The following is a 25,632-nucleotide window of genomic DNA, read 5'->3' as shown; positions in this document are numbered from 1 at the left end:
ATAAAGTGTTTTCTTTCCTGTGCTCCCAGGAGACTTTTCTCTTCCTTTAACTGCCTTCTCTAATGTTGGCATTGCTGTCCTGGAGCACCTAGTTTTTGCTAATCTTAAAATATTCTCATTTACCATCAATTTTAAAAGACAGCTTTATGGTGTGTACAATTTTGATTGACAGTTACTTAATTTCATGACTTAATACATGTCATTCCCTCTTCCATGGCTTTTATGGTTGCAGATTTGGATGTTATTCTGATATGTTTGTCTTTGTAAGGTGAGTTGGAATTTACCCCTAAATATTGGTTCTTGCTTTGTGTTTCTGACATCTTAGCTCTATTTTATTACTTTTCTGCCCATGTCCATTTGGGGTACTAAATACATTTTGCATTCTGATGTCCATTTCTTTCTCTAAGTTAGGGAAATTTTTACTATCATTCCATTGTCTGGATTCTCTACTACTTCAGTTTTTAATCTCTGTTTACTCTTATATACTGTAGATTCTTAAGTTTGAACTTTTGATTATATTAAGAATTCTTGGATATTGGAGTTATGTTCATTTATTTTTCTCCCTAATTGATATTTAATTATAGTATTTCCTCCATATTGTGTCCCAACCCTGGTAGTCTCTTCTGTTTTATCAAATCTACTGATGATGATTGCCACTGTGTTTTTTTTTTTATTTAGTTCACTAAGCTTTCCATTTGACATTTTAATTTCTTTCAAAATTTAAGTGTTCTTGTTGAGTTTCTCTTCCATGTTGCTGACTTCTGCTTCCACATTGCTGATTGCCCCATCTGTTTTTCTAACTTTTTCCTTGTGTTGCTAACTTTCCTCTATACAGCCTAGACTGGATTGATCTGCTTTTTTGTCTTTTGTGGGGATTTTCACTAGTACACTTTGGGAATCTTTATCTGAAGGACTGTGGAGATGGTTCAAGGGGTAAAACACTTGTATAGCATAAGATCCCCAGAACCCACATCAAAGCCAAGCATGATAGCATGTGTGTGCAGCCCTAGTGCTGAGAAGGATCCCAGGAGTTTTCTGACTCTCCATTTTAGCTGTCTTTATTTTAGAAGTTTCCCTTCTGTGTACAGTAGGGTTCTCATTAGCCACATGGAAGCTTAGGGGGCTGGGCTCTCACATTCCCAAGACTCACTGCTTGGAGTGGATAAGGGTCAAAATGGAGGTGTGTTCCCTACCTGTGTTGGTAAAAATGGGAAGCAATTGTAATACTGAGATCTGTATGGGTACATGGTCTGATTTGTACTTCTGATTTAGATATTTCTTCACTGAAGGCTTTGCTCTGATGACTCTGGGCTGTATCAAGTTGACAATTAAAGCTACCTAGGACATTCTGTTGCCAATAGTCCCAGGGATTGCTACCAACCTTTTAAGTAAGACAGAGGAAAGCTTGTATAAGAAGGAGTAACCAGCCTCTACCCTGGTGTAGACGCCATTTTCATCATCATCACTGTCCTGGTTCATTTCTATTGCTATCCTAAAATTCTCTGTCAAAAAAACAACGTAAGAACTGGGCAGTGGTGGCGCATGCCTTTACACCCAGCACTTGGGAGACAGAGGCAGAGGATCTCTGTGAGTTCGAGGCCAGTGTGATCTACAAAGTGAATTCCAGAACAGACAAGACTGTTCACATTGAAACCTTGTCTTGAAAAAACAAAAGAAAAAAAATACTTAAGGGAGAAAAAGATTATTTTAGATCAAAATTCCAGGTTACAGTTCCTAATGTTTTAAATATTGAGCACTTAATTGTATATTATTTAATATCTAATTTATATAATCTAATGTTCAATGTTTAATATTCTCTTCACTCTGTTCCTAATTTGAAGATAAGGAAGCCATGATTCATAAGGATTATGTTCCTACCAAGGTTATAGCTAGAAAGTAAGGCCTAGGACTTCAGGAATATGTGTAACCATACACTTAGCACAAGACTTTGTCCTGCCTTTTAGACCATTTGACCAGACATTTGTGAGTCTGAGGCAGCAGTTCTAGCAGAACACCAAGAAGCCAATTTGAGATTCAAATTTGACTATCAAAATCCCAGTGCAGCCTCATGAAAGCATTTGACAGTCAGTGAAGAAAAGTACCGCAGTGAAAGGAGAGCTCTGTAGTAGAACTTCTTGGCAGTGTATACGAGTATTGCAGCAACATGGAGAAGCAGGTGCTCCACACAGATGCCCTGAAGAAAGTAACTAGTTGCTTTAGTTACTTTTCCATTGCTGTGATTAAAACACCATGGCCACGACAAACCATAGAAGGAGGAGTTTATTTGGTCTACAGTTGCAGAGAGATGAGGGCCATCATGACAGGGAGCATGACCACAGGCAGGCATGGTGACCAGTGCATGAAGCTGAAAGATCACATCTCAGCCACAAACACTAAACGGAGAGAGCAAACTGGAACTAGGGCGAAACTATGAACTCACCCCCACTAATGTACTTCCTCCAGCAGGCTGCATCACCTCCCCAAGCAAGCCACAAACTGGGAGCCAGGTGTTCAAACATCTGAAACCATCAGGAACATTTTTCATTTGAACTACACACCAGTTCTCCTAAACAGAGGCTAATGACAGGCTAGCTATCTAATAATAGCACACGTTTAGGTTTTGTCTACAATAATGCTTGTAGGAGAATGAATTCTTGGTATAAGTAGTATCTGTCATCTTAATCGTAAAAGTCAGTTTCCCAGAAACTTTCTCAAGGCACCAAGACTCTTTGACAAAGTGTAATTATAAGACTTAAATGAACTCGCATAAGTACAAACATTTTGTAAGTTATCAGTCAGAGGATTCTATTAGAACCAATGGAGACTTCTTCAAATAAAGGAATGAATAAATTGTCAATGCCAGTGTAAACAGACCTAATTAGAGATTGTACTCAGGTTTTTTATTTCTTTGATAAGTTTGCCCTGTTGTGTCTTTAGCAGGGCAAGCTAATTTTTCTGTTTTACAATAAAAGTACACAGTGATCCTGTATAATTCCATGAGGGTCCAATTTTTGTTAAAGTACAAAGTTTTAAATGGTATTAAAAACAGAATAAACAAAGAAAAGCAGCACCATGACTTTACAGTAAAGAATGCATAGCTTCAATGTTAATTAGAATAATTATATGTAGCTAGAAAAAATATGTAGCTAGGAACATTATTTTATTCAAAAATTTTTATGTATTAAGATTAACAAAAAAATTGAATGAACTAATGGTTTATTGGATTTAGTGGCTAACACCTAAACTAAATGAGCTAGGGACTCAAAGCCACCACAGTATTTTGTTTTGTTTTGTTTTATTGTAACTATTATAGATACCACATATCGAAATACACCAATAAACCAAGTACTTGTTGCATAATCACCATGGCAGATCATGAAACTTCAATAATAATCCTAGGTGTTTTCAGTGTTAACTATTATTTTCATTAGGAACTATTGTTTAGTGTATATACACAATTGGATTTTGAAAGGAAACTGAAGCACAGTATAATGAGTTTATTTTCTGATAATAAACTGACTAGTGAACATGTCGAGAGATCATGTCTGGGTCTAAGCAAGAAACATTGCAATAATTCAGAGGGGTTAGCCTCTTCTACCTGCTGCTCAGCTACTCTGCCTTTACTTCAGTTATTATAGTTGAGAGGGGCTAGCCTCTTCCACCCATGTTCTCACTTTATATCAGTTATTTCTCTCCTATCATTTCTTATTTGACTGATGAGATTGAATGTCTTGGTTCACAGCATGGTGCTCTTGAGATGGATTCTGGTAAGACTGTTTTTCCTACATATCTCAAGGTTCTCCAAAGGAGCAGGAATTTGCTCTATATCTTGTTAGTGACTTATAAAAACAAGGGGAGCTAGAAGCAAGGAAGCCACAGATGCTTCATGTTTCCATGAAGTCCAATATAGAGACTTATATTCTCAAGTGTGGGTTCCTCTTAAAGACATTGCAGCCTTAAATCCTACAACCCAAGACCCTGCAATAAAATTAAAATGTCCATATTCCTAAAAGAGTGTCATCTATTATGATTATGAGTGGGTAGCTGAGTAAATCTAGGTGTGAAGCATGTACAATACATCTTCACACAGCTCTCCACCCAAATATTTTTAAGGCCTAAGTGAATGATTGGGAGCTAAAACCAGGAAAGCAGAAAAGGTAAACCCGGGGATGAAAACTAGGGAACCTTTTAAAACTTGGAAAGTAATAACACAATGTGCAAAGGTTTACTAGTCTCTAAGGAATTCGATCTTTTTCAGTAGAACCTCTGGTATGAGTGATGTGCCTCTTGGCAATCTGTGCTAATCTGTACTGTCCACTGATCTAGGCAGAGCCCAAGGGGAATGGAAGCATCAACAAGAGACTGCCAGCCATTGTGGAAGATGAGGAAGAAGAGGAGGAGGTGGAGGAAGAGGAGACCACCTCCCTCTCTCCTATATACACAAGGGGACCCTCTGCTTCACGCCACAAGAAGACTGTAGGCAACAAGAGCTACCTAGGATTAAGCCTAAAGCAACTAGCCTCAGGGACAGTACCTTTCCACTCACCCATCAGAGTCTCTGCTGCTAACTCCCCAAAAGCCAAGCAAGAGGCTGAGCCACCTCACCATGGCCGAAGGAAAGAGAAGAACCTGAGAGTGCAGCTTTGCAGTCTGAATAGTGCTGGAACCCCAGAGCTCAGTCCAAGGTAAGAGTTCACCAGCACAGCAGTCTCCCAGGGGACAACCCACACTTCTGCATGTGCTTACATACATGCCTAATAAATTATTTGGCCTTCTGAGACTTTCTGTCCCATAAGTTCACAACCTCAGTTGTTCAGTTTTCCTGAACCATGTGTGAATTTTTTAACCATATATACTCAGATTTCTGTGTATTGTGTGCTATGAAAATTGTACAATAATTTAAATGGGTTCCAGTAAATATTCATCACTTCTTCTTTTGTACTAATTTATCTCTACTTAATATAATGCAATTTATAATTGAATTCACAATAAAAATTGAAGAGAGCAAGATCCTTCAGTGTTACCCCTTAACCCCCAAGTCTTTATGGAACAACAGGTTGATATGATGAATGATTGCAGGCTGTTGTCCTTTCATGATATTCAGCTTGTTACTGTGCATAACTGAAGCTAGTTTTATTTCTGTTCTTTTTAGTAAAGCTAGTTTTATTTGCACTGAAAATAAAGTCACTTTAGAATCAACTACAGGATATTAAGATGGTAGAAAACCCGTGCTGTGGTTCCAGGAAGGCAATGAGAACCATTAGAACCCCACCAGCTGAGCACCCACGTGAGGAAAATATCCTGAATGCTTCCTAGGTTCCATGCACCTTGTGAGGTGATTTTCTATTCATTTTTGTACCTAGTCTTCCTGGAGTCTGGAGAAGTCATTTATGTTATTTCTTCCTATAATGTTGTAAAAATAAACTTAAGACTTAAAAATTCTGTCAAAGACCTCAGCAACAGTAAGGACTGGAAGCTGGATACAAATTCTTTCTCCACTTGTAAACCAAATGATGGCTCTAATATACTAGTTCTTTATCCACTTGCAGAAAAGACACTACAGCATCTGTGTATTGCACATTAGGCTGAACGTGAAGAAAGCATGACAACTTTTAGTTAGAAAAGTCTCAGAGCTGGAAGAGAAGGGACACAAGGATCGCACGCTGGTCCCATGAGTTGGTGTTCTTTTCGATGAAGAGCATTACAAGGACACTTGCCAAAATGTTTATAGCTGCAGTAAATGACTGGGGACTTTCACTTTTGAATTGTGTTGTCTTTCTGTATACATTTTCTACAACATACTTATATTCAGCAGTGAGCAAACTAGATACCATTTACCAAGGAAAAAGACTCAACTACTCTCAGTGATTTAAACACTCAGGCTGGGGCTGGAGCTAGGTGGAACATATTTGCCTGGCACTCATGATGCCCTAGCTTCAGTGTCCAGAATAACAACAACAAACACATTGAGAAAATAAATGAAATTCTTTAACACTCAAATAGGTAGTTTTAGGTCTTTGTCTAGAGGTATCATTGAACTTGTTTTCTGTGATGTTTCAGTCATTAAGTTAAAGTGTTTTCTCTTAGATGGAGGTAAAATTGTGTGTGTGTGTGTGTATGTGTGTGTGTGTGTGTGTGTGTGTGTATTAGCCTGATTTTTAAATCTTAGAATAAATAAATCTAATTTCTATAGCAACAATGTCCAACAAAAATAAAATGTAAGCTAAAATGTGAGCCACATATATAATTTTAAAGTTCCTAATTGCCACATTTTAAAGTGAATAAACCCTAAATGCAATTAACTTTGGTATTATATTTTATGTCATACCATATGTCCCAAATATTATAATTTTAGTTATAAAAAATACAGTAATCCTTAAATGGCTTATGCTTCCTTCTAAAACTTGTTTTCAAACTCTGAAGTGCATGTTATACATACAGAACTAGTAGTCAGGCCCCCAAGAGTCATCTCAAAAACCGGTTACTATGGGGCTGGCATAACTTTGTAGCACCCAGAATTTAGAAATTGAACACGAAATGTCTTAGAGGTCTTATATAAGTTCTGGAACTCATAAATGTAAGTGCACAGCTGACTGATTTCCTGTACTTGACCCAGGATTGTTGATGGAATTGAAGATGGTGATAGCAATGAGGAAACTCAGACTTTTGAATTTGGCTCTGAACAAATCAGGCCAGAGCCCAGAATTTCTCCTCCACTCAGAGGTAAGCACCTGTTAGTCGTCTTCAAGAGTGATGTTCTCTGTAATGTGTGCTGTCTGGCACTGTTGCCTGCTGATCTCCTGGGGTTCTTCATGGCACTCAGTGATTTGACTGGCATCTGTGCCACTTCTAGCTACTAAGGTCATTGCTTGTAATTGTCCTCTGATCGGGCCCCCTACCCTGCCATTTACCATCCCTGGCCAACAGAGTATCCAGTTTCTGGTATTCATCAGAGGGTGTCCCTATTTTCCTATTATAAATCCAGATAAATTCACAAAAACATTACCTAGAAGAAATACCATGCTGGTTGTGTGCTCTGAAAACATTGGTAATACTTAAACATTTATTTGGTGAGAGGTTATATACTTATAGACTGTCAGAATAAATAACTTTGCAATGATGTAGGACAATTGAATATGAAACACCAACCTGTAAGGATAGTGAATTAGTATAAAGATATCACCAACTCAAGCCCAATTTGATCTCTTCCCCCCTCTGTCAACCTCACAAAAAGGATCTGTCAATATGATCAAGACCAGAAATGACAAATAAGGAAAACATACCTTCAGTTAATAAAGATGGGACACTGAATAGTTGTTAAATGCTTGTAGATAAAACAAAATGAATAAAACTGGTATGCAAGACCAGCACTCCCTGGCCATATCGTTCTCACTTCTGAGCAAATGCTAACATCCTTGTGTTCCATTGTCCTGCCAACTAGTAGGCACCTGTATAAGCCCAAACCCATGAAAGATATTGAATGGGTAGTTTTGTCAACAGGGATGAGGCTCTACTGTTTAGTAAATTCAGCATTTTATTGGCAATTAGCAATCCTTCCTAGCACTCATTGCCTTCTGGGAAAACAGAGGGTCCACATAAGACTTGATGCAAATGGAGAAAGAGTAGAGTCTTAATTCATTAGCTCAACTAAACTATGTATATTGAATTTACTTTGGAAATAATAGTCACATCAAACTGCTGTGTTTGCCACAAAAGCTAATAATGAATCTCTGCAGCAACGTTTTCCTTGTGGTTCCCTGGGGGCAATGAAGAGCCTTGCCCTTTTCACCCACTCATTTCTTGGCTTCCTCCTTTCCCTTGTCCCACCATTAATATTCAAATATTTAAGCAACAATTTCTCTTTTCTGCCTTGGAAGTGACTCTCAGTTCTGCCTAGACCTGTCCTTCTACGGCCACACTTACACCTTGCTTTCGTTGCCACCAAATTTCTTCCCTGAGTTCACATTGCTTTTTAATGCAGAGAGAACATTTTTAAAATATAAGTATACTTGTATGGCTCAACTTCAGGTGCTTAAAACCTGAGTGTTTTATACCAGCCTTTAGCATGAAATCCAAACCCACTGCCTAATTGCCTTTAAATGTCTCTTCCCTTTGCTGGGCTCTTTATTCACTGCCATTTCCTATCAAGGGGTATTGGCCTATTGTATATGATGGGAATGGTTTGTTGAGTGACTGCAAGACATCTATGTAAAATTGGCTCTTATGACTACTCTGATCTGTTTTGAGTGATTTTTCTTCCCCCACAAACAAGTGTTCTACTCACAGCTGATCAGGGACAGGCTAATTCTGTCCCATCAAATCTTTTCTTTCACAAAGACATAATTTATCTGTGCTTCTTACCCTGGATAGAGAAGAGAACTAAAAAACAAGAGCAAGGGAGTGGTACAGTAAAAGATATGAAGCAAAAGAGATTAGCCCCTGAAACAGGCATGGAAGTGTTCTCATGGGCACAGCAAATCCCTTTTCCAACAGAAAAGGGAAGCATGGTCAGTGTGTGTGGCATGGGGAGTGACAGTGAGAATGAGAAGAGACAAGAGTATGATGTTGGAACATGCTGACTGTGTGGGAACCCATGCAGCCAGTGTGGTCACCAACCACTGTGCTGTGAGACTGCCCCCTGAGAGTACAGCAGGTGCTGCCCAAAAATTGAACAAAGGTTTGTCTGGTCCTGGGGAGGAAGAACCCACGAGCTCAGGCGGCAGGGACATTGAGGTGACAGCCTTCCTTCCACACTGCAGCCATCCCAAAGTTTGAATACACACAGTGTATTCCTAAAGGACTCACTTTGTGTGTGTCACTTTTCAGACCCGGAGGTCGGAGCCGCTGTTCTGTTCATCAAGGCTGAGGAAACAAAGCAGCAAATAAACAAGCTCAACAGTGAGGTATGGAGGGGAGAAGGAGATCAGAATTCTACCTACAGCAGAAGTGGTGTGACAGGATAACCAGCTGTGCCCCTGGAGAGAAACTGCCTGAGCCTCAAAGGGCCCTGGGACTTTTTCCCTATCCTGTAACTCAGCAAGCTCCATTTCCCCGTGCATAAGTAGGGAGATAGTTATGCATGCCCTTTGACCCATTGTCCAAGACAGATACAGCAGATATATAACAAAGTGCAGTCACTTGAGACCCTTATAACACCCAGCAAAGACACGTGGAATAACCACAGAGGGAAAAGAAGCAGAAGCACCATCATGGCACTGGTGCTTACAACATTCAGCAGAAAGGCACTAAGGAAGCCCTGATAAGCAGCGTGATGATGTTCCCCACTTAGGGACCTGTGCAAAGCAGAGAGGTCTCTCCATGGGCCAACATCTGGCTTCCTATTCCCACTGTAGATGTTTTTATAATAGCAACCTCTATTAGAAATGGTTTATCTTCTAGCTGTTCTCAAGGGTGTATTTTAAATCTCTTTGTCTTTTTGCTGTTTTCTCCTCTTTCTGTCATAGGCTGAGGGGCCAGTCTGCCCCAGGACAGGGACTTTTAGAGGACACTTGACCTGAATGTGATGGAGTGTGATACTACACAGGGCCTCTTTGCTGTTAGAGTGTGCTTTCTCCAACCTACAGCACGTGGCAACTTTTTTCAATATAACCTATATTTTGAGCAGATGTTTTATTTAACTGATGTCCCTCAGTTTTCAATGAGTTAAAGCAAGATTGTTAGTCCATGGGAGAATGTAATTTCTCAGAGTCATTTTTGCCTAAGTTCTGCTTTTTACCCAACACTTGTTTGCTATGTAGCATTGGAACTTTACCTCTCTGAACCTTAGGGTTGTCCATGTAAAATAAAGTATTCTCAACAACTTTATTAAGATGTATTTAGATATCATAAAACTCATCTATTTTAAAATATGTGATTAAGTAAGTTTTAGTTTTTTATTCATTTAACCATCATCAAGAGTTAACTCTAGAATATGCTTTGTCTCCCCAGTGATGCCTCTCATTCAGATGTGTACTCAATCTAGGAGACCATGCCTTGGGGAATGATGGGCCTACTCTCTGTTTTGATGAGATTCACCTTTCTGTCCATTTACATAGAATAAGGTAGCTTCTTGGTTGCTGCCTCGGTTTTAATTGCTTTCCCCAAATGACAGCAGTTTAAAACACATTCTGGGACATTTTAGATGCAAATAATTATTTTGGAAGTGGCCAATGAAGCATGCTGGAAAAACAACAGAAAAGCTTGAAGGTGAAAAGTAAATGTGTGTTAATGAGTTAACCTGTGGGTAATTGGAACTCAGGCCTGCTGGGGACCTCTGAGAGATTGCAGGGGACAACTCAAACATGTTCATCCCAGAAACAAGGAAAAGAAGGGCTGAGGCTCTTTACAGGCCGAGCTACAGAGCAGTCTAGAGAAACTTTCACAGGAAAAATTCAAGAAGCTTTGGGATTCTTTTGGACCACAGGAAGGACGTGTGGAGAGGTAGAGGGTAAAAGAGTCCCCTTCCAGATTGAAGTTAGAACTCACATGCTATCATCTTAGGTAGGATCACCATGTACTGATACTGAGAATTTTATAAGTGAAATTCATGTGGTCACACCAACTTGCAATGATCTGTAGTAACACAGTAGTGCCGCTGGCATAGCCCAGGTCTCTCTTATTGAAGATTTACACTCAGCTGCACCATCTCCTTCCATCCTGTTGTTTCTGAAGTGAGACAATGACTAAGAGGGGAAGTACCAGGAGAAGAACAGAAATGACAGTATTAGAGAACTCCCTAACTGGACTGACAGTTCTTAAATCATAGTGACTAGTCCAAACTGTATGGGGATTACCCAAATAACCTCCCACTGAAAACTACAGAGGGGGCTGGAGAGATGGCTCTGGGGTTAGGAGCACCAGCTGCTCTTGCAGAGGACCCAGGTTTGGTTCCTAGCATCCACAGGTGCAGCTTTCACCAGCCTACAAGTGCACTTCTGACAGATCCAGGGCCTCTTCCAGCCTCTGTGGGCACCAGGCACGCATAGTACATAGACATACATGCAGACCAGATATCTAAGATTTTAAAATAAAGTAGCTTTTTTAAGCAGGAGGGGACAAAAAAACAGCTAGAGATCTTGTTGGCAATCTGCACATCATTTTTCCTTTGAGCAGTTTCTCTTCAGACATTGCCCTGGCTAAAACCACCCATAATGCCATTGAAGTTCTTCCCATTCCCATTTGACACAAACATGTAAGAGTTCTAAGTGATCTACTTCTTAACTGAATCTTAGAGTCAGCTGTTCTTGGAAAAGGAGGTTTATTTCTTCTGAGTGTGGTCACTGCCCAAGTCAGGCTAAAGAAGTGATCACTGTATTATTGCTCTTTGATAATGTGGCCCAGCAGTCTGTGTAAACAGAGATCCATTTGGAAAACAAAGGAGCCTTGCAATTCGATATATTCATCATTGTTTCTCTGTTGAGAAATATTCATCAAAGTAAGAAGGCCAAGATAAAATTATTAGTAGACCAATCACCTGCTTCTAAAGATTAGATTTTTCCTTAGAGTAAAATATCTGATTTCCTCACGGTTGTATCTTAAGCAAAACAAAAAACAAATAAACAACTTTGATCTTTACGCACAATTTAATTTATATAGCCTTGACCCTGTGTGTAGTATATTAAAAGCCACCAAGCCAGGTACAGTAAAAAATACAAAGTGGCTTCAGAATGTGCAGTTACTCCTTTCAACCTCCTACGTGTGTTTTCCTCACATCTGCTACAAAGTCATATTGTTGACATAGAAAATAATCAAGTCGAAGCCTAACACTCTGCTTTGTGTAAGTCCTACTTTTTGTAGATGGGATCAGCTGATTGCTTTACTCTTACTTTATACTTTATTTGGTTACTATTAAGGAAGACATACATTGGTAGTAAATGTGAAATCTACTGCATGACCCTGAAGTCTGTTACCAAAACGCCAGACAGCGGAAGAGCAGAGATTGTAGTGCACACTGTAGGCACCAAGTGCACTGCCGGAGCACTGATGAATCTGAACTCTGATATCTGCTCAAAGATTTAACATACAGAGTCTGGAACAATGGCTCAGTGGTTAAGAGCACTTATACTCTTCCAGAGGACCCGGGTTCAGTTCCCAGCCCCCACATCAGGGTGCTCATGCCCTCATAGCCTCCTGTAACTGTAGCTCCAGAAGATTGGAGCCTCTTCTAGCCTCTTTGGGTACCTGCATGTGCACTTGCAGACACACACATACATATACACATATATACATGCATGCACACACAAAATATGAATAAGTTATGTATTTATGTATATAATTCAAATATATGGAATTGTTCCATGCTATGTAGACATCATAATTAACTAGTTAAATACATTTTAAATGTCAGAAAAGGCATAATATTGCTCTTAACCTACATTCCCAGAACACATAAGGGAATTTTAAAGCTGTAAGGCAGGCACCAGTATTAGCCTGCTTTAGATACAGTATCCACGCTTTATAGCTCAGTGAAGCTGTGACTCTGAGAAAGTCTTTGACAATAATAAAAGTCACTTCAGGGGCTGTGGACTCTGAGAGTCAAACGCTACATTTCTGAAGAGGTTTGTAGGTAAATGCTACATGTGCTCTAGTTTCTCAAATCTGGCTGACCCAGAAAGACATGGCGAAGTGTTTAAGGAAAAAGTGCTTTGGCATAGTGAGCACAAAACATAAACCACTGCTGAAAAGGAAAAGCTGCCCTGGAGGGAAACAATAGCTAAGGTTCACATTCAGTTACTTCAGCAAGGTGTTTGTCTTCCCAGATCTTATACTGTTCTTCTATTAGCAGGTAAGAAAATCTGCACTAGGAGTTCCAGTGTGAACTTAGGACTGTATGGAGTATGTAAACACCAAATGTGAAGTATGGTGGCCCCTTTAATCCTGAGAACTAGACTCTGCCTCCTTCTGTGTTAGAGCTCCCTACAGTTGCTCACACTCTGTACCTTTGCCGGTGTTTTGGTCATTGATCTTCTTTGCAGAACTGTTCCTTTCCATTCTTTTCCCATTTTCAATTGGGTTGTCTTTTGATTATTAACTCTTAAGTGTTCCTTACATTTTACAGAACCAAGTTCCTTAGGAAACACATGAGTTTCTCCTCTTTTTGTAGATCTAAGTTTGACTTCCTTGATGGTATCCCTTGAAGCACATGAGTATTGATTGTAGAGACAGCTAATCTGTCTTCATTTCTTTTCTTGTTCTTTGGGGGTCATATTTGTGAGAAATCCAGTGTAATGAATATTTATTCCTCTGTTTTCTTCTTCTCTGTTTTATACTGTAATCACTTGTGTTTGTGCCTTTGATCTATTTTGGATTAAGTTGTACGTATTGTATGAGTTGTGCATTTAGCTTTATTTGTATCTCAATTTTCATAGCCCCATTGGTTAAAACACTCTTTCCAGTTGAGAGGTCTGAAAGCGATGTTTATAAATCAGTGGAATGTGAATGTGAAGACTAATGCATGTGTTACTGTTCTTGTTGCCATAACCAAATGTCTGACAAGAAATATGCTAGGAAGAAAGATTTGTTTGGTTTGCAGTTCAAGGGGAAGGAGGGTGGCAGCAGGGGAGGTGACTGTCACACTGCATCCACAGTCAGGAGGCTCTGAAAAGTTAATGCTGGCACTCAGCTCACTTCTCCTTGTATCACTCAAGGGACTACAAGCCATAGGACAGTGACACCACATGTAGCATGGGTCTTTCCTCTTCAATTAAACATTTTTAGAAATATCCTCATAGACACACAAAAGGATTGTTTCTGGGGCAATTCTAAATCCAGTGATGCTACCAATTTAGGTTAACCATTGCAGTTTACTTCTAACCTTAAATTTTTTACTTAGAGTTTTTCTCAGCATAGCCTCAAACTTGTGATCTTCCTGCTTCAGCCCCCTGAGAGGAGTGCAGGTGTGCACCACCATACCTCCCTGTTTCTGGACTCAAAATTGTATTCTGCTGACTAGTCTATTTGTGTCCCAGTTCTCTGCTGTCTTTATTGCTTTGCATTGTAGCAAGTTCCAAAATGGAAAGATAAGTGTCCTCCCTCTTCAGTTTCCTCTTTCAAGATAGCTTCAGCTGTCTGGGGCTTTGTGCCAACTTTAGAAACACTTATTTAATAGGAAAGCATGCTTTCTTTTAATATTTTTAGTTATTATTTTAAATTTCATGTATGTATACAATGTATCTTGATCATATCGATCTCAACTGATCTCAGAATGACTGACCATATCTTCTTATCTCCCTCCCAACTTCATGCATACCATTATTTATTTACTTACTTACCTCTGAGTCCAGTTAATGTTGCCCATGTACTCATATGATTGTGGTGTCATCCTACCAGTGGCCACACTCCCAAAAAGCAGTGACTCTCTCTCCTTCAGCAGCCATCAACTGCTAACAGTTCCTCAGATGGGATGGAGCTGTGTGAGCTCCTCTGCACTCCATGCTGAAATTTAAAAAATATTTTTATTAATTCTTTGAGAATTTCAGACAATGTATTTTGAAAATATTCACCCTACTCTTCCTCCTAACTTCTCCTAGATCCACTTCTACCTCCTATTGTAGCTAGAGTTTTCCTGCCTTGCCCACAGTCAGGACAAATCTTTGTCACCCGCCAGTCCCACAGCTGCTCAGACCCAACCAAGTAAACACAGAGACTTATGTTGCTTCAAACTGTATGGCTGTGGCAGGCTTCTTGCTAACTGTTCTTATAGCATAAATTAATCCATTTCTACAAATCTATACCCTGCCACGTAGCTTGTGGCTTACCGGCATTCTCACATGAGCTTATCCTGGCGGCAGCTGGCAGTGACTCCTTCTGCCTTCCTGTTCTTTCTTTTCTCCTCTCTGTTAGTCCCGCCTATACTTCTTGCCTAGCCACTGGCCAATCAGGTTTTATTTATTGACCAATCAGAGCAATTTGATATACAGACCATTCCCCAGCACAGCCAAGTGCACACCATCTCAGATACCTGCACTCAGGCCCACAGTCCTAATCATCCTCTATGCGGACCTGCTGGGTAAAGCCATGAGGAACCCAAGAACGGGCTCCCACAGGACATACAGAACATCCCACAGCATCCTACCTCCTACATATGTTCTCTTTTTTTATTTCATCACCCTTCAACTCTAATTTATGCTGCCCATAAATTGCCTGGTTATGGGGACATCCATTGGTCCATCTACCAGTAGCCATACCCTTAAATATACCTGACCCTCCCTTCCCTAGAGGTTATCAACTGCCCACAGCTCCCCAGTTGGGAGGGTTCTTGTCAACATCTTCCTGCTCCACACTAGAATGTCGAATGACTTGATCTTGTGCTGGTCTTATGCAGGCACCCACAGCTGCTGTTAGTTTATTAGTGTGAAGGCCCCATCATGTCATAAAGACATGCTTTTTCTTGAGTCCTCTCTGACCTCTGGCTATTACAATCTCTTCCATGATGGCCCCTGAGCTTTGAGAGGGGATGTAATACAGATGTCCCATTTGTGACTGAGCACTCTGCTGATGTTTATTCTCTGCACTTTGGCCAGTTGTGAGTTTCTGTGTTAATCACCATCCACTACCCAAAGAAACTTAATCTCATGAGGTCTGAGATCTGTACTATTTTATAGGTAGAGAGGCAAATTTAGAGGGCAGATTGATGCAATATCCATTTAGCAGAATAATAATAGTGGGTTCACCTTGATCTTGGGTGTTCATATGTAAAATAGCCATGTCAAACCAAGAAGACATTTGATAGCGCTTCTCTCTATCCTACAACCCTTACCTACTTCCTGCCTCTTCTTTTGTGATGTTCCCTTGATTTCTGCCTATGAACCATGGTTAGGAATACTGCCATGTGAAGATATTCTGATTCATGAACTAAGGATTTCAGTATGTGTCTAGGGTTTTTCCAAGCAATATTTTATAATTTTCAGTTCCCAGCTTCACACCTATTTGTTTGTATCTATTTCCAAGTATTCCATTCCTTTGGTTCTACTATAAATGAAACTGTATTCTTAATCGTTGATTTTGCAGCTTGTCATGTATGTCTGTTTAATGTATTTCCCATTCTTAGTAGTTTGGGGGTGGGTTTCTGGACCTTAAAAGTCCCTCGGACCTCTATTCAATGGATTTCTTATAAAAGATTCACATGAAGAGGTGAGCAGACTCCTCATTGGACCTTGAGGCAGCTATACTCTGTGAAGGATACAGTAGCATATTGTTTGGGCATCTTTTCCTGAGAAGACAAACAGGTCTATTCACATCAAATAAGGCACCAACAACAGACCAAAGCAATGACCCTACCTAACTCTTTCCATGTGAACCACTGAATTCAGTTAGGATTATTTAGAGGGGTAAAGATAAGGAGTTACCCTCAGGAGCATGGGTTACTTACAGGGGTGTAGGTGAGCACAGCCGAGATTACCTATAGGACTGTGGGCAACTTGAAGAGCAACTCTGAACAGCTGTTAGCTGTCCCTGCATATCCTCAGGGAAAGGCAAACCCTTGTGAGTCTCTCCCCAATTCATGACTGAACATTAGTGAGCCCAGCAGTGTACCAGTCTACAGATAATCACAACATATGCATACTTGTCAAACATGAGTTTCAGTGGAAATAATAAATATAGTGGATACAATGTTAATATCCTATATTTGTGATTTTTTTTCTAATATTTATCAATAAGCAACCAATTGATTACTTTCAGGGGGCAACAGATAAGCTTTTTTAAACATTGATTTGGGAGAAAGGAAAAAACCAAACGTTTTCCTTTCTTTTCTGTATTGACTGGGGAAGCCAGATAACCTGTAAGGAAACATCTCTTTGTAAAATTATTTCAGCTACATGAAACTGTGTGGTTGAATATAATCAGACTTGAGTCCCACTGCACTTCTGATCTCTCCCTTCAAGGCCATGCCTGCCAACAGTATCGTAAGAAAGCTGCCAAGAGCCATGTGCACACAGCTCAATACTACCTAGAGATTCACCAACATGACAGAAAACAAAAGAGGGCCACATGCTTGCTGACAGCTCGGGGTGTGAGGGCTTAACCAAAGGACGTAATTCTGTGAGAACTGGGAATGAACTGGAGAGACTGAGAGCAGACTGGGGCTACCAGGAACTGTGAGGACTGGGTGGTAGGCAAAGGACACAAGGTCCAGTTTGACAAAGGAAGATGCTCAGGAGACGCACTGTTTGTTTATAGCTGAGCATGTGTTATATATTGATACATTGCTAAGAACACACGTTTTAAATTTCCTAACAATGAAAAATGCTAAGTATGGTCCATTAATTAGCTTGAGATAGTTATTGCACAGTGAATACACATCAGTCACCACCATGTTTTTCACTGTAAATATATGTGACTTTTTGCAGTACTGAGGATGGAACCCAAGTCTTTGCACATGTGGTCAGGGGCTCTGCAGTCACTGAGATAAAACTCCAGGATTTTTTTATTTTAAGACAAGTTCTTGATAAGATACTGAGGCTAACCTCAAACTCATGAGCCTCCTGCCTCAACTTTCAGAGTAGCTGGGAAATAGGCGTGTGCTACCACACTTAGGCAGTATACAGTTTCGTTACAAATAAAGATGACAAAGAATTCAGTGAAAGATCACTTAATTATTAGAATCAGCCTATAAAAATGTGTGTGCATATGTGTGTGTGTGCACGTCTCTCTCTGTGTGTGTGTGTGTGTGTATGTGTGTGTGTGTGTGTGTTGCAGTTAGTACCCCTGAATTTAAGAAAATGGTGTCCAGCAGGAAAATATGCACATTTGGCAAACATTGAGGCAGGTCACGAACTCTTCATACCAAGAGGATTACGTCACCAGATGCATCCCCATCTGCTTACTTATTTCATTTCATGAAAATGAAAATACCATGTTTTTCTCTGACTACCAAGTTCCAGAGTTCATGGGTTATAGTGATAGTGATAGGATTCAGAAAGAGAAAATGTACAGAAGAAGGAGAGCTATTTCACAAGAAACAAACAGCATAGCTAAGGATGTGTTTTGACTTACACTCCTATTCCCAAAACACATGCCATAAACACAACAAAACAGCAAATCTCAGTCTCCACCAAAAGCCACAATACAATGTATGACAGTGTCTGCAGTTACTGTGAAAAATAGTGGTCATCCTCACAGATGAACCATGTAAATAATAAATTACGTGCTCCAAAATCTCTCAGTTTTAAGCAGTAGAAACTCTGATAAGATATTCAGACCATATGAAGCATTCTTTCCTGCTAGAAGCTTGGTGATAATTATTTCTGTCCTTGCAAGTTTAAATCAGTAGGAAAAATATTTAAATTTAGTAACAAAAATAGAAACACATGTTAAATTCACCATACAATTTACTCGTAATTAAACTACCCATCTACCAAAACAAAGTTTAGAGTGTGTGCTATATGGCAATATTTGTACAGAAACTTGAGCTACTTAAAAAAACTAGTAAAGTCCCTGACCTCCCTGCACTTAGCCCATACAGGTCCTTGTTCAGTTCTGATCAACACCAACTTGGACATCCTTACATTTTATCTCACAGTCAGAGAATCCCCAACTTGTCTGACTGCAATTATTCAAACTTTAACCTGGCAAAATAGAATCTTAAAGCACAGTTTCCAATAGCCCCAACTATTGCACTACCACAGGAATCCATGCCAGACCATGCTAAAATTCAAGGAGCTTCTGATATTAACAGTGTTAACAGAGCAAAGGAAGACTGTGGTTGCCCTTTCCTCCGGACTGTCCTCCGGATTAGTATTCTCTGCCATGCAGAAATTCTCAATTGAGCTTAGTTTCTGTATCCATTACCAAATCCAGCCACATGGGATGCTGACATAAAACCAATTATATAGGGACTAAAGTTTACATCTATGTTATTTAAGCCATACACCACAGTCCTTATGGGAAAATGACTCAGTGGAGAGAGGGAGACAAGTAAAAATATATCAGTAGAGCTGATTAAACACAACAGCAGTAAACAAGGTACTCTGGAAATGTAGGCCAATAAGGACACAGAAGTTCTAAGGAATCCTGGATGTGGGAGAAATAAGGAAGTGTGGTAAGTTAGTGGTTCCCTTCTTAAACACGTGTCAAGGTCAGTGCAGTGTGTGGGATTATCACTGCTGGCAAGTTTATTGTGTGTGACAAGAGGTGATGTCTACTAATAGTACAGGCATTTCCAATACAACTGCTTGGCCCTGGTGAACTGAGACCTCAATGTATGATCCTTCCACAAAAATAAAAGAGGGGAGTCTTAGGATGCTCTGGTGTCAGGACCAGAGAAGGGAGTCACTTGGAAGCACAAAGAGTGTTTTCCTTGCTCCCCTTTCTGGCAGGACTTGGGACAAGAGGAAATGTTGGGTGTGAGCAGTTTGCTGGCACGTGGTAAAGGTAAAACTGGTTTGGCCAACAGTTTTAAATCCAGACTGCTGGGTTTTCATCCATAGGAGAAGGGAGATGAGAGGGGACAAAGAAAAGGGAGGAAGAGAAAGAATGAAAAAGAGAGATGAAGGAAGAAAAAAAAATGAATGCATGAAAAGCAATCTACAAGTGGAGAATACATATCAAATAATGTTCCTTGTATCCATTCTCTCTACCTTGAATCAGAAGTCCACATCAATATAGCCTCCCGTGTGCAAAGTTTCTAGAAACAAACAAACAAAAAATGATAGAAAAGAGGTGGGTCTTGGGAAGACTCATGTTTTCTAATATGAGTGGCAGAAATATGTAAGGATTTTAGGTTGCTGTTGGGCAAGAAGAAAGCTTCCCTTTTTTGGTCTGGATGGTTCTGCTTGGCTATATTGCTTCACTTCACAGTCTCCGGCACTAAGTTTCATGTTGACTCTGTAACTGGACAGTCCTAGACTGAAAGCAGCCTCAACAATCTTCACTGACAATTCTATTTGTTTGTTTGTTTTTAAGAAGGTGGAGGCTTGAATTCTACCACCCTCAAAAAGTAAACTCTTTGTTTCTCATACTTAATCAGGACTAGTCTTTCCTATCTTAGAATAGACTCTGTCAGCAAACCCAGCAGGAACCAGCACACACCACTGCATTCAAACCCACAGTGTCTCCTGTGGAAGTCCCTGTCCCCATCAATGTCACCATCGTTTCCGCCTTCAGGAGATGCTGTCTCTCTTTGTGGCAACCGACCTTGTCCTTGCAAAGGATTAATTCCCTCGTGGAACTTTAATAGGGTGCAGGGGCGTGTCCCCAGGAGCACAATGATGGAAATCTTCCCTCACATCACTTAAGAACTCTATTTTCTTGACTCCTATGTTGTTTTTAGTCCCAGTTAAGATAGTAATTTGCCTTTTGGAACAGTTAATATGTGTTTATATTCCTGGATCCAGGGCAGTCCATGGGTTCCCATTCAGAGTTCATGGCCCAAAAGTTATGGTGATTGTACAGTTTAAGTTAGATGTCAAGAACATGGCTCTAAATAAAGGGAAAATTTTTATTTTGAAAGCTAGAAATGCATTTATTCTGAATTATGGTGTTTACCCTGTAGCAAATCTTTTGTTGTTGTTGTTCATATAATTTGCTTTGAAGAGAATTTACTGTTTAATCAGTCTGGAATTGTTTTCTGAGATTACACTATTTACTTATCTGATGTTGAATTGACAGTCTATATAACTCTTATCCATGAGGCAATGGTTTATGTCACTGTGTTCTGTAGAGATTCTAAACACATTAGCAAGCATCTCCTAACTCCTTCAGAATCAATGTGAAAACATATTACAGCAAAAGATAAGGCCTGAATTTTGATGTCTTTCATGAAATAAGCAATCTTTAAAAAATACCATTTGGGGGCTGAAGAGGTGGTTCAGCAACTAAGAAACCACATTACACTTGCAATGGGTAGGAGTTCCATTCCCAGCACCCATGTCAGGGGCTCATAAACACCCATAACTCCAGCTCCAGGGGATCTGATGCTTTCTTCTGGCCTCTGAGGGCACCACACTCATGTGCATACACACACACACACACACACACACACACACTTTTCATTTTTAAAATAAAACATCATTTCACTTTTGGGACTCAGTATTAGGTTTCACATACTGAACCTTGCTTGTCTTTGGTTTATTTGATCATTAAAATGTTGTATCATTATAGATTTGTTAAAACTCTCACTGAATACTATAATTCTTAATATACCTAAAGTTCAAATTCAGTCCTCCAGTGCTCTATCTTTATCCAGTTCTGAATGAAAGGTTAGGGTTTATGGTGCTATGAAGAGACTCCAGGACCATAGCAACTCTTATAAAGAAAAACATTTAACTGGGGTGGCTCACTTACAGTCCATTATTATCATGGAGGGAAGCAAGGCAGCATGCAGGCAAATATGTTACTGGAGAAGTAGCCAGGTATCCTACACCTTGACTTGTAGACAACAAGAAGTGCTGGGTCTCATTGGGCATGGCTTGAGCATTACATGAGACCTCAAAGCCCATCTCCACAATGACACACTTCCTACAACAAGACCACACCTACTCCAACAAAGCCACACCTCCTGATAGTACCACTCCCTTTGGGGGCCATTTTCTTTCAAACCACCACATGGGGGCATCCTGACTGAAAGCTCAGCTAATCCACCAACCCAGGTGAATTTGATTCAGGAATGGGCTCACTGTGCCCACAGAGAGAGCCATGCAGATGTGATTTCTATCATCTCATTTGGTGGCAGAACATAACTTGAAATGCTGATAATGGAGCTAAGGAGTCTATAGAACCATCAGCATGTATGAGTGGGTGTGATCAACACATGCAGAATTGGCGAAATTACTGATTTCTTCATACTCACTCTTCCACTCCATCATGAGATGGAGAGGCATGTTCTGCTTCCAGTAGTTGCAGATCCACTGAAAATAAGCCAAACAAGCATCCATTTGGTTCCCTTCAGTTCCACACCAGCACAAAGAGTTTTGTTCTTAAAATTTGAGTGAATGTGTTAACAGTTGGTGGCCTGAACCACAGAATGACTTCCTTCTAGACTTTTCTAAATGCCTGAATTTGAGCAGGGCCACTTCCTGTTGGGGCTGCAAAGAATTACTTTCAGTAGTGGAAACATATGAACTGTGGACCAATAGCTGAGGAGCCCCCACGGTACTGGACTAGGCCTTCTGGATAAGTGACTGTCTGGGTAAGACAGTTGTTTAGCTTGAACTGTTTGGGGGCCCCCAGGCAGTGGGACTGGGACCTGCCCCTAGTGCATGAGCTGGCTTTTTGGAACCTAGTGCCTATGGTGAGACACTTTGCACAGGCTTAGTGCAGGGAGGAGGGGCTTGGACTTGGCCCAACTGAATGTACCAGGCTCTGCTGACTCCCCATGGGAGACCTTGCCTTGGAGGTGGGAATGGGGGGTGGGAGGAAGGAGGACAGGGAATCTGAGGTTGATATGTAAAATAAATAGATAAATCTCTTAATAACAAAAAATAAATTTAAAAAAAGAATTAGTTTCAGAATGTTCTCACAGAAAGTGGGGTGGATGAACTAGGAATGTCTAGACAATGAAAGTAAAGCTGTCCAGGGAAACAAAGGGACTGGCTGGGGAGAGAAGAGGGAGAGTGGAGGACTTAAAGGGCATACTCATCATAATGTATACATTTGTACAAAAACTGGATACATAGATATGTTTTAAATGTGTGTGTGAGAGAGAGATAAAGAAGCCTGGCAGCCTGCCCCAGACAGTAGTTTTGGTTTTGGTATCATGATGTTGAGACTGCTCTGTTTGGATCTTGATGGTATTTATTTGGGGCTTCAGCTGCTTCCATTGGAACCTTTGTGGGTTGTGATAGTAAAATCAATTCACAGCAACACCATCATAAGATATGATGTATTAAAATAGAGATGGCAAAGCATTACAACATTGTGTTAGTGCTGGGTAACCCAAGAAGTGGAAATTTGTGTGTGTCCTGTTTGAGGGGATGCAGACTTCCTTCAGAAAGCACAGATTGGAGCCACATTCAGTCTTCTAGTGGACTCTGTGGGGTTTTGTTGTTGTTGTCTTAATCTAAATCTAATGTTAGGAATACAACCTTTCAGTGGATTTTATTATTGTTTTAAATGAATACTTTTCTGTGGTTCTTGTGTTTAGGGACTGTGTCTCTTTGAGAATCTGATAAATGCTAAATATTCACCTCTACAGCAAGTGAAGCAGTATGGTGATATTTTATTTGTACTGAAATGTGATTTTAATTGTTTGTTAATAAATAAAGTTGCCCTGGGGTCAGAGCTATTAGAGCCCTAGCAAGAGCGTGGTGGTTAGAAGAGCTAGGTAGATTTCTATGTGTTCAGGGATACAGCCAGCATTGGAGACATATACCTTTAAGACCTGGAGGGTGGTACTTACAGGCAGTGACGAGGAAGCCATGTGTTTGGGTTTACAACCAATGAGAAAGCAGAACAGAAAGACTATTTAAAGACAGACACACAAGAAGTAGCTCTCTTTCGGGGAAGCTAGGAGCACTGCAGGAGGTAAGATTTTAGCTCTGAGCTCTGACCTCTGACCTCTCGGCTTTCTCTTTTACATTGTTTCTGTGTTTCTTATTTTAATAAGATGGTTGGTTACATCTACAAAGCAGATACAATACAATCTGAGCTACAACTAAAGGACCTTCTGGTTATCTGGTAGACCCCAGGGCACTTGGGTGCTCATACTGCTTGCCTCTAGTTAACCACTTCGCAGTCTCTTTCTCCCAAGAACTCTCTTGCTAGAAAATCTGGTAAGAGTTCTCACCACCCTCTCCTTCTTGAAGGTCCCTTTGGTTCTGGATCTGTTGTCAGAAGACCTCCCCTAGGAAATGTTAAGCTAGAGAGCTGCTGTTCAGTCAAGGCTCAGTGTGTCTGGTACTTTGCACATGGTATCTGCCCCTTCAGGCACTGAGTGACATCTGTGTACCTATCTGCATCCCATCCACTCTTAGGAAGTGAAAGCTGTCATTGATGTTCAAAGCCACTAATTCCTTGCAATGATACCCCAGTCACTGATTAAAACCCCTAATCACACTCATCTCTCCAAAGTGGGTGTGTCTTTAGATCAGGAATACATCCATCTATATGCCCAGCCTACTCACTCACCTTGAGCTTGGTTAGCTCTGAGTTGGAGTGGCCTTCTTATTAAGAAATCTCACTTCCTGTCTTCAGTGCTCACTTCCTGTCCACTCTGTGTACCTGTGACCATTGTTGTTGGCTCTGCTCTCTCCACACAGGTAACAACATTGACTCAGGAGGTCTCGCAACTAGGGAAAGATATGAGGAACATCATGCAACTTCTAGAAAACATCTTGTCACCTGAGCAGCCATCAAGGTTTTGTTCTCTGCATCCCGCTCCAATGTGTCCTTCCAGAGAAAGCCTACAGACCAGGGTGAGCTGGAGTGCTCACCAGCCTTGCCTACATTTTCAGGCAGGTGGAGCGCAGCTTTATCATGGTAATGTCACCTCTGACATCTGGAGTGTGGATCCCTCCTCTTTGGGCAGCAGCCCTCAACGAACTGAAGCTCATGAGCAAAACCCAGCAGACAGAGAACTGCATCATTCTCCAAACCTTGATTATTCCCCCTCCCACTGCCAGGTTATCCAGGAAGGTCACTTGCAGTTCCTAAGGTGCATCTCCCCCCATTCTGATACCACACTGACACCTTTGCAGTCCATCTCAGCCACTCTCTCATCCTCCATCTGCTCCTCATCAGAAACATCCTTGCACCTGGTTCTCCCAAGTAGATCAGAAGAGGGCAGTACCACCCATGGACCTGTGAGTTCCTTCAGTTTGGAAAACTTACCAGGCTCTTGGGACCAAGAAGCAATGATGTCAGCCTCTACAGAACCCTTGGAGAACTTTCCAGAAGTTGTCACAAGTACAGCAGATGCAAAGGACAGCAAAGCCATAAATGTATGATATCAGCACATAAGGGCAGCTTCCAATGCCAAACTGCTGCTGCATGACAGCTCTAGTCGGCCTCTGGGGCCTCTAGTAGGCATGGCGCCCAAGCATTGTTGGGAATTCTGCAGAAAAGAGGGCAAGGGGCCAGAGAAAGGCAGATCCACTTCTTTACTGTAGCAAACAATTTCTAGATCTTGAAAAGCATCAACCCTTCTTATGTACAGGTATTAACTTACTGGTCTGTTTGGCAGACTTTGGTAACCATCCAATGACCCTGAGGGTCTGAGTAGATAGACACCCCAGACAAAGAGTTTGGGGATGAGTTTTGTCATAGTGCATTTGTGAAGTGCAGCAAAGGTCTTTCCTGAGTGCCTGATTGTCATTCCTGAACAATATCTATAGCATTGTTGGCCTCGGGGGTGCATGGCTCCCACTGATCTATTTTCCTTTTTGTGAAGGTAGAGGGACAATTATTACTGCATGTCATCTCCTAGACAATCAGTAAAATAGAGCTGGTAGCCAGTGGTTAGCTAGCCACGTGTTATTTGCCATGTAAATGAAAATGTCTTTATTTATTGAAAAAAGAAGCTATTTTTATAACGTTGGTATGAAATATGTATTTAAACTATTTATAAAATATGAATGTTTTCTTTTCATTTTGGTAAAAAAAAGCTAGCTGTTTTAATAAGAAATGCACTACTGTTATGTATAGTAAATCAAAAATTATTTATCATTAGAAGGTTGTAGTTTCTAAAGGAATCCTCTT

General features: G+C 40.6%; 1 protein-coding gene across 2 annotated transcripts in view; it reads left to right on the top strand.

Annotated features, from left to right (window-relative positions):
• The window catches only part of Kcnh8 (potassium voltage-gated channel subfamily H member 8), a 373,224-nt gene extending 348,157 nt beyond the window's left edge, over positions 1–25,067 (top strand). For both annotated transcript variants that reach the window (XM_076557538.1, XM_076557539.1), the window contains exons 13-16: positions 4,327–4,685; positions 6,617–6,723; positions 8,827–8,903; positions 24,195–25,067. In XM_076557538.1, the coding sequence (XP_076413653.1) occupies positions 4,327–4,685; positions 6,617–6,723; positions 8,827–8,903; positions 24,195–24,881 (1,230 nt within the window). In that variant the 3' untranslated portion in view covers positions 24,882–25,067. The remainder of the gene's footprint in view (positions 1–4,326; positions 4,686–6,616; positions 6,724–8,826; positions 8,904–24,194) is intronic.
• Positions 25,068–25,632: the final 565 nt, after the last annotated feature.

Source organism: Peromyscus maniculatus, chromosome 21 (genome assembly GCF_049852395.1).
Source record: "Peromyscus maniculatus bairdii isolate BWxNUB_F1_BW_parent chromosome 21, HU_Pman_BW_mat_3.1, whole genome shotgun sequence".
Taxonomy (NCBI): domain Eukaryota; kingdom Metazoa; phylum Chordata; class Mammalia; order Rodentia; family Cricetidae; genus Peromyscus; species Peromyscus maniculatus.
Note: the sequence above shows the minus strand (reverse complement) of the source record. Positions and strands in the feature narration are given on the sequence as shown.